Consider the following 9,070-nt stretch of genomic DNA (forward strand, 5'->3'; position numbering starts at 1 on the left):
TTTCTTGCCAGCCACGCTGTGGAGTACTTGGACGCGTGTGATGGAGCATTGTCCTGCATGAAAATCATGTTTTTCTTGAAGGATGCAGACTTCTTCCTGTACCACTGCTTGAAGAAGGTGTCTTCCAGAAACTGGCAGTAGGACTGGGAGTTGAGCTTGACTCCATCCTCAACCCGAAAAGTCCCCACAAGCTCATCTTTGATGATACCAGCCCAAACCAGTACTCCACCTCCACCTTGCTGGTGTCTGAGTCTGACTGGAGCTCTCTGCCCTTTACCAATCCAGCCACGGGCCCATCCATCTGGCCCATCAAGACTCACTCTCATTTCATCAGTCCATAAAACCTTAGAAAAATCAGTCTTGAGATATTTCTTGGCCCAGTCTTGACGTTTCAGCTTGTGTGTCTTGTTCAGTGGTGGTCGTCTTTCAGCCTTTCTTACCTTGGCCATGTCTCTGAGTATTGCACACCTTGTGCTTTTGGGCACTCCAGTGATGTTGCAGCTCTGAAATATGGCCAAACTGGTGGCAAGTGGCATCTTGGCAGCTGCACGCTTGACTTTTCTCAGTTCATGGGCAGTTATTTTGCGCCTTGGTTTTTCCACACGCTTCTTGCGACCCTGTTGACTATTTTGAATGAAACGCTTGATTGGTCGATGATCACGCTTCAGAAGCTTTGCAATTTTGAGACTGCTGCATCCCTCTGCAAGATATCTCACTATTTTTGACTTTTCTGAGCCTGTCAAGTCCTTCTTTTGACCCATTTTGCCAAAGGAAAGGACGTTGCCTAATAATTATGCACACCTGATATAGGGTGTTGATGTCATTAGACCACACCCCTTCTCATTACAGAGATGCACATCACCTAATATGCTTAATTGGTAGTAGGCTTTCGAGCCTATACAGCTTGGAGTAAGACAACATGCATGAAGAGGATGATGTGGACAAAATACTCATTTGCCTAATAATTCTGCACTCCCTGTAGAACAGGAACAATCCAGCACAGGACCTGAGAGATGCTGACCCTTCAGTTGCTTCATTCACTCATCATTGAAGTCTCATAAGAAATAGTCATGGATTGGTTGATGAGAAACTCAGACAACCCCAAATCAAAGAAAATACGACCCAGTGAAAATTAGAATTTTAAACACTAGCATTAAATACAGAATTTTTTTTATGATCTAATTTTTAAATATCTTGAAAAATAAAAATGAGTGTTTAAACAAAAATGCTAAGGATACTCAGTTACTTTTGTAATGTGTATTCATTACAAATCTATCAAGATATGTTCTTTTTTTTTATACATATCTTTATGTGAACATTTGGATTGAATTACAGTGACAACTAAAACAGCAGTGGGATGGGTTTCAGTGTTTTTGCTCAGAAGATAAAAGACACTTGTACTTACACAGCAGGGGTAAGACACTGGGTAAGACTTGTAATGACTGCTAATGGTAAACTCTTAGCCTAAATGCTGCTAGATATCAACACAACTGATGCATCACTGGCCCATTTGTTTGCTTCAAGTATTCAAAGAATTTATAACTATAACAGTTTCTGGGAGCCTGTCCAACTAACATTTAAGTCTCATTTAACCACCATAACTGTAATTTAAAGAAGTCAAATATTGCATGTTTGCAATAGTCTAATGTATGGACGATCTAATTTCACATTTTATGGAGCGAGCTTTTATAGTGCTCTAATTTGGAAGCTAACCAACAGAACAAAGAGAAGCTGACACAAATGGCACTGCCTCCGTCTGTCCATCCATCTATTCATCTTCTTCCGCTTATCCAGGGCCGGGTCGTGGCGGTAGACCTCCCTCTCCCTGGCCACCTCCTCCAGGTTATCTGGGGCAACGTCAAGGCATTCCTACGCCAGCCAAGAGATATAATCTTTTCAACGTGTCTTGGCCCTAGGGCCTCCTCCCAGTGGGACCAGGCCAGAACACCTTACAGAGGAGGCATATAGGACGCATCCTTGTAGAAGCCAGAACCACCTCAACTGGCTCCTTTCAATGTGGAGGAGCAGCGGCTCTACTCTGAGCTCCTCTCGGACGGCCGAACTCCTCACCCCATCTCTAAGGGAGAGGCCAGCCACCCTTTGGAGAACGCTCATTTCCACTGCTTGTCCCCTCATAGGTGAGGGTGGGGACGTAGATCAGCCAGACATTCGGGAGCTTCACTTTTACGCCTCGTTCTCTCTTTACAGCAACAGCCATCACTGCAGGCGCAGCACCAATCCATCTGTCAGTCACCCATTCCCCTCTCCCGTCACTTGTGAACAAGACCCCAACAAATTGCATGTAGGATGTAATTGAAAGACAGGCCAACAGGATGTGGTTGTTTAGACAATAGCTACCATCACAGGCCACAGTAACAATCGTTTTTGCTGATAGTGTAGTGTCGCCGTCTTTATCGACATTTTAGATCGGCTACTCTCCACGTCCTTGTGCGTCCGCTGTGCTTTGAGACGCAGCTCCCAGCCAAGCTCATGACTAATCTTCCATCTGATGCAGGAGGGAAACTGATACTGTAGACTGCAGAGTGGGAAGAAATACTGATGAGCTACAGATGGAGGAAAGGGAAGTAGCCATTTGAGGACGGACGTATGCTTATCAGTGGAGGACGGAGGGGAAGAGAGAGACCAGCTCATCATAGAGCAGACAGCAGTGTGTCTGATTTCCCTCAGCTCAGATGGCTGCAGGCTAAATGCCAGGGACACCTGGCACAGGACAGACACGACTAGCTCAAACTCATTATTAAATGTACTATCTCATTATTCCCACCTTATATTCCTATACTGTATCCTACAGTATGATTCTATACCATTGTGTAGAAAACACAGCCATCAGTCAGTTATATTCTTGAGGTATTTTGACCAAGGATATTACTGACATTTAATTAAGATCTGATGGGAAGGTTAAAGGTATAGTCACAAATTTTTGAGGTCATTTAATAGAAAAAAAGTATACTATAGTCTATGTACATGTACAGCAGTGTGTAACTACATTTTCAAATAAACTGCATTCTCATAAACATGTAATTAATCTATTAATAATATATAGGAGTGAGTTTGCAGTTTCTGGAAGTCATCATTTTCTTCCAACTAATGGTGTTTTACATAAATGGTAGAGACAGGCCATGTATGTAGTATGCCAAATGGGGACTAGAAGAGAACTTGTTTTATCATCTGAGAATGGACCCCCTTCATCAAAGAGATAACACCACACCTAAATAAATCTTCATCCTCTTCCTCCTCACCTCAAGATTAATCTCCTAAACAGAAGTCGCACGCTAAGACATGAAAACTTGCATAAACATGCTTATTTATTCCCAATACTGTTGTAGTGACATATTGCCAGTAGATCAGACATGCGACTTTCCTGTCTCTGGAGAGTTGACAACGAGCCGGGTGAACAACAACAGCTGATTTTAAGGTAACATTATGCCAGCTAATGTTAGACTCAAGTGTCATAAAAATCACACTTTTCCTCTGATAAACATTTTGATTACATTCTCACATTCTATGAGCGTTTATTCCCTAACTGTACGAGTCCAACAATGTTAAATCCACGTTAGATTCACTAGCACAAACTAAAACTATCTATCAGGATATCCTCAACAGCTCACCTTAGTATGGCTGTCATCAGTCAGAGGTGAGCTTTACTGACTGACTCGCCTGTATTGAACTCCTTTTACAGTTTTACAGCTACACATGGATGCTTCTCACCCAGCATTGACAGCTGAGATAAACAGAGGTCTGATTGCCTCCCACAGAAAGGAAAAATCTCGATTATAGGCATAAGCTGTTGTGTAGTCGTGGCAGTTATGATATAATGTACCCTAAAACATGATGTTAGGTTTTTGAACATAGTGTAATGTTTTGATCTCTCTTAGCTAACTAAAACATGTTTGTCCTACAGGAGCCAATGTAGCAAGGATTATGCACTTGAATTGGGAGAAGTAAGAAAACAGAACTGCAATACACTGACATCTAGCACAGAAAGATTTTATACACTGTAACTATAAAGAGGGGTACTATTAAGTTATAGTAGTCTTCTAAGTTCACTGCAAATCACATTGTGCAACGTGGATCTCATAAATTTGGGTAGGACATTATGTTTGATGCACATACAACATGTAATAATATTAGCCCACACACCGGCAGCTATCTCTTAACTATTGATCTACATTGTTACATGCTACTGAAGATGTAATAGTATCAACATATTCACCAGGGACAGCAGCAGCTATGCCCTGGGGTGCATTCAACTCACTCAAAAGGCCATTTTGCCCATCCAGTCAGTTTATAACTCCTGACAGAACTGGCCCAGTGTACACCATGTTAACATGATCAGAGATACGATAATACTTAAGTCAGAAGAAGATGGCTTTATTGCTCTGAGCCAGAAGACTATTTCAAGGTAACAAGTACACATAAGCATACACACAGTCCCACCTCCTGTAACAAAAACAAACAAAAATACACACTTAGACGAACAACCTGTTCTAACCGGTGCAGCTGAGTCACTATGTTGCTCATGTTGTTATTTATTCAATACCATAAAGTCTCTGTGTACTGTCCAGTTTTTCATTATTGTGACGCTCTCTCTCCTTACGTTAACACGTTTAACGAGAGAGAGTAACCATCTGGGTCATTACTGACGTATTTTGCTGTGCCTCTGGTCTCCTAGCTCTTAAATCTGTCAGAGATCTTTCCTTACCGGAAAAGAGCCTGCCACTGTGTGCATAGATTTACTGTCTGCTAAGAGACGCCTTAATATTCTGTTGTACATTACATGCCAGACAACGTGAAAATAACTTCCCTGTACAATAAACACTTACTTATGAAGTACTTTATATGTAAAATGAAGGGAGACAAATTTTGATGTTTTCCCCCTTCACGATTTCCTATTTTTTTGTATGTTTGTCACACTTAAAAGTTTAATACTCGGTTAACTTAGATCTGTGAAGCCTGCAGTTCTTTAATGTTCTTCTGGATCCTTTTGTGACACCCAGGATGAGTCGGCGATGTGCTCTTAGATGTGCTCTTTTCTCATTTTGGTCAGCCAGTAACTCCTGGGAAGCTTCACCACTGTTCCATGTTTTCACCATTTATGTATAATGGCTCTCGCCGTGGTTCACTGGAGTCCCAAAACCTTAGAAATGTCCTATGATGTGTTCCTTTTTAAGGTCTTTTAATCTGCTTTACTTTGTCAGATGGTTTCTATTTAAGTCATTTCTTGATTCAACAGGACGTCCAGTAGTGGTGCAACGGATCAAAAATATCACGGTTCGGATCGGATCACGGTTTTAAGTCACGGATCGGATCAATTTTCGGATCAGCAAAAAAAGAAAAAAAGACAAAAATTTAACATTTACTTATTCACTTATTGAAGTATTTTTTGCCTGTTAAAAACATTCAACTCAAGACTCATTCCACGCAATTATTTAAAAAAAATTTATGGTTCAATATAGGGCAGTACAGGGCTTTGTATCTACCACTCAATTCAATTCAATTTTATTTATAAAGCGCCAAATCACAACAACAGTTGCCTCAAGGTGCTTTATATTGTAAGGTAGGCCCTACAATAATACATACCGCTCATTATATCGCACTCTGCTGTGATATAATGAGCTGTCACGGTCACGTAGCTTTCCGTTGCTACACCCATTTGTAGTAGTTAGGGCAACAGAAGATGCCTGGGACAGTTCAGGCATAACTTTAATCTTTTCCTGCTCATACATGCTTGGAACGATCTTGCCACTAAAGTGGACGCGAACGGGATATCATAGCGTGGCTCAAGCACGTTCATCATAGTTTAAACCCCTTGTTTTGCACAATGGAATATGGCCTCCTGTCTGCAGCTAAACAGCCCAATAGCTTTTGTAATAGCTTTAGCCCGGTCGGATTGGGCAGCAAAGGGCTGCTTAAGTACCGCAAACTCCTCTGCTCCTCCACTTGGACCGCTAGCGCTGACCATAACTATCGCTTGACAGACCCACCACGCGCACCATACACTTTTTTTTTCTTCTTTTTCGAATCTTCGGATCACGTGCGTGCCGAACTGTGGAGTGGGATCGGTTCGGATTACGGATCAACCGTGATCCGTTGCACCACTAACGTCCAGTAATCGAGCCCAAGTGTGTTTAGTGAAACTGAACTCAGCTTTCCAAAAAATGTGGTTAATCACAGTTAATTCATGATTTAACAAAAGGCGCCATTTTAACAGGACCAGGTAGTTTTGGGTAACTTTTCTCCCTTGATCAGTGAAATCATCATTAAAAAAAACTGCATTTTGTATTTACTCGAGTTATCGTGGTCTAACATTAAAATGTGTTTGATGATCTGAAACATTCAAGTGTGACAAATATACAAAACACTAGGAAATCAGGAAGGAGGCAAACACTCTTTGACACCACTATACCTGTGTTTTAAGCACTAAGAAAAAAATGGTCAGGTTTTATTCTGGGGGTTTAAAGAGGGTCTAATAATTGTATCCTTTGACATAGCTGCTACATTTACACTGGGGTAAATCTAATCATAGTTTTTGTACACCATCCCCGAAAAAATCATCTTGGAGAGCGGTGATGCCAGCATCTGATGAGGGATTCAAATGAGCAGCCTGAAGGTTTACCTGTCAGCTAGTAGGCCCCAATATCCACTATTATGTTAACATACTTCATGCTTTTCCACTCTCAATATGTGATATCACTCTCCAAGCTACCCTAAGGACCTTACCTGTACAATGTCCAGCACCATGCCAGCCATCACCATGCCCATTCCAGCTAGCAGGTAGGGAAAAACCACCTGAAGACAGATGGCTATGGATGTCTCTTCCTCTACTTTGGCAACAGGCACTTTCCTCCTCTCCTCCGTAGGCTTTTTAGGAGGAGGTTGCACGACTGGGGGGAAGATGAACTCATCTTGCCCGTCTAAAGTGCTTGCCAAGCTGGCACTAGGACTCCCAGTGGGACTCTTCCCCTTGGAGCGGGACTTCTTGGTCTTTTTCCTCTGGCGGGCCTGTTGTGATGGTTTATCCTCCCCAGGCATGATGACAGCAGTGGCTGTGACAAGTAGGGTTGTGTTAGTTTAATCTGGGAACACAGAATAGATAGGGACAGTAAGGGTCTAGTTTGGCACAGCTTTACCATCTAAAAATGTAGAGATAACTGCGTCCAATCTTTTGAATCCATCCACTCCACCAGGATGATGTGCCAATCAAACCAAATATGCTTTCCATCAGCTGAACAGAGGATTAGCTCTCATATTTTGCCATGGAAGGAGACAACAGTTTCTACTGGTGATCCTTCACTTTGTTATATCTAGCTCTATTTGGAAAGCATGCTGAAGTAACATATATAGTTGCACAAAGGGAGAAAAGCACCATATAGTTTGGATAAAGTGTATAGAACAGCAAGAAATGTAAACTCTACACATTTCCACCACTGTTAAACTAATGTGGCGGGGCATGGTCGGCGGTGCCGCTGCAGGGGAGGCAAACGCACCTGCAGGGCATCCGTAGTCACGCCTCGTCAGGTTAAAAGTGTGCTGGGTCCTGGATTCCAGTTTTGTTGTTAGTGTTCGGCTGGCAACTGGAAAGTTGCAGCCGTGTGTGTTTGTAAACAGCGACCGATTGTGTCAATAAAGTTAATGCTGAAAAGCAGAAACATGTTGCCGGTCTGCCGTGGTTATATCACAACTAAACTCTGCTCTTCCTTTTATTTGCCTTCTGTTTCCCCTCAGCTTTCAACTGGGCGTGACATAAGGCTGACGTTCCCTGAGCCTGGTTCTGCGAGAGGTCACTTCCTGTTAAAATGGAATTCTTCCTTCCCGCCATCGCAAAGTGCTGCGTATAGGGGAGCCTCTGATTTTGGGCGCTTTCTAATATTGTAGAGTCATTATCTTGCAATATACAGCTCACAGAGGCAACTGTTGCAGTGAATTGACACTATATAGACAATAGGTTAAAGCTTCAACTTTTTCTGATAGACTGATGCTCTGTTTTCAGGAAAGCTAATCAACATATTAAACACAAGGGCATAACAGAGAACTGTAAATACTATACATAAACAGCCCCTTCTTTTCTTAATCCATGAATATCTTTTATTTTTATTATTTATATCTTTTAAACAAATAACTGAGCTGACAGCTGTGTTAAACAATCTGTAGCAATCACTAGGGTAGTCAGTAATGCACTGCTAATATACCAGCTTTAATAAAAACCTTTATGTTGATAAGTTGGCACTGTTTCTCATTTCTCATCATACTGTGGTTTACAATAATTTCATAAATTAGTTTTACTTGGAGTATCAAACTTTAGAGTGAATAGCTGTCATCGTTTCTTTTAACTCTTCACTCAACTGTTTTATTCAGGAAATTTCATTATGACACTAATTACTAATTGAGAGTTTTTAAAATCATCAGTTCAAACTCGGGACCGACGAGTAGCTGGTGTGTGATACGTGGTCTTAAATCACAAAGTGCTATCAAGACTGCACAGAAAGGGAAACGTTTGTCTTCTTTTAAAAAAGCAAAACTCACACATTAGCAATACAAACATGCTCGACACGGAGTCCCGGAAACCTCCCAAAACGTCTGAATTCATCTGCAGGTCCTGAAACCACGCCGACCATACAGAGCAGAATTCTTCTGTTGACATGCATTCCCTCACTTGGACGCTGCCATGTGCATATCCCATAATACATCTGTACTGGTAACCACGGTTACACAACCAGGTGCTTTCTGATTGGATAAACTAAAGAGTAAAAGCGAGAAAAAAATACTGCGTAAGCATGTAGCCCCGCCCCCTCGCGTGAAGAGCGCGAGCAGCTGCTGTTTGTAATAATGAAATTCACAGTTTTATGACTGTGAGGATGTTTAAATATTATAATATATAATGATACGTTTGAATAAAACAGCTGTAGAAACTATTTTTGAAAAGCGTTTGGGCTGAGGAAAAGATTTATTTTTAGTTTCTTAATTTCAAAGACCAGAGAAAAATGTTTTATATCACTTTACGTGGCGGTTTGCCTGGCGCTTAGACCTCCAGACCATCCCGGCTCATCAA

At 41.7% G+C, this 9,070-nt stretch overlaps 1 protein-coding gene across 2 annotated transcripts in view; it reads right to left on the reverse strand.

Moving 5' to 3' along the window:
• Positions 1 to 8,709, reverse strand: part of LOC146364263 (solute carrier family 41 member 1-like) — a 40,253-nt gene extending 31,544 nt beyond the window's left edge. Inside the window, exons 1-2 of one of the 2 annotated variants that reach the window (XM_084915988.1) lie at positions 8,562 to 8,709; positions 6,742 to 7,097 (exon numbers count right to left, since the gene is read on the reverse strand). In XM_084915988.1, coding sequence (XP_084772114.1) covers positions 6,742 to 7,053 — 312 coding nt within the window. In that variant the 5' untranslated portion in view covers positions 7,054 to 7,097; positions 8,562 to 8,709. The remainder of the gene's footprint in view (positions 1 to 6,741; positions 7,098 to 8,561) is intronic. The other variant, XM_084915987.1, reaches the window with a different exon arrangement.
• Between the last annotated feature and the right edge of the window lie 361 nt (positions 8,710 to 9,070).

The sequence above is a fragment of the Perissodus microlepis genome, chromosome 20 (genome assembly GCF_051167445.1).
Source record: "Perissodus microlepis isolate ML-2025 ecotype Zambia chromosome 20, ASM5116744v1, whole genome shotgun sequence".
NCBI classification, from domain to species: Eukaryota; Metazoa; Chordata; class Actinopteri; order Cichliformes; family Cichlidae; genus Perissodus; species Perissodus microlepis.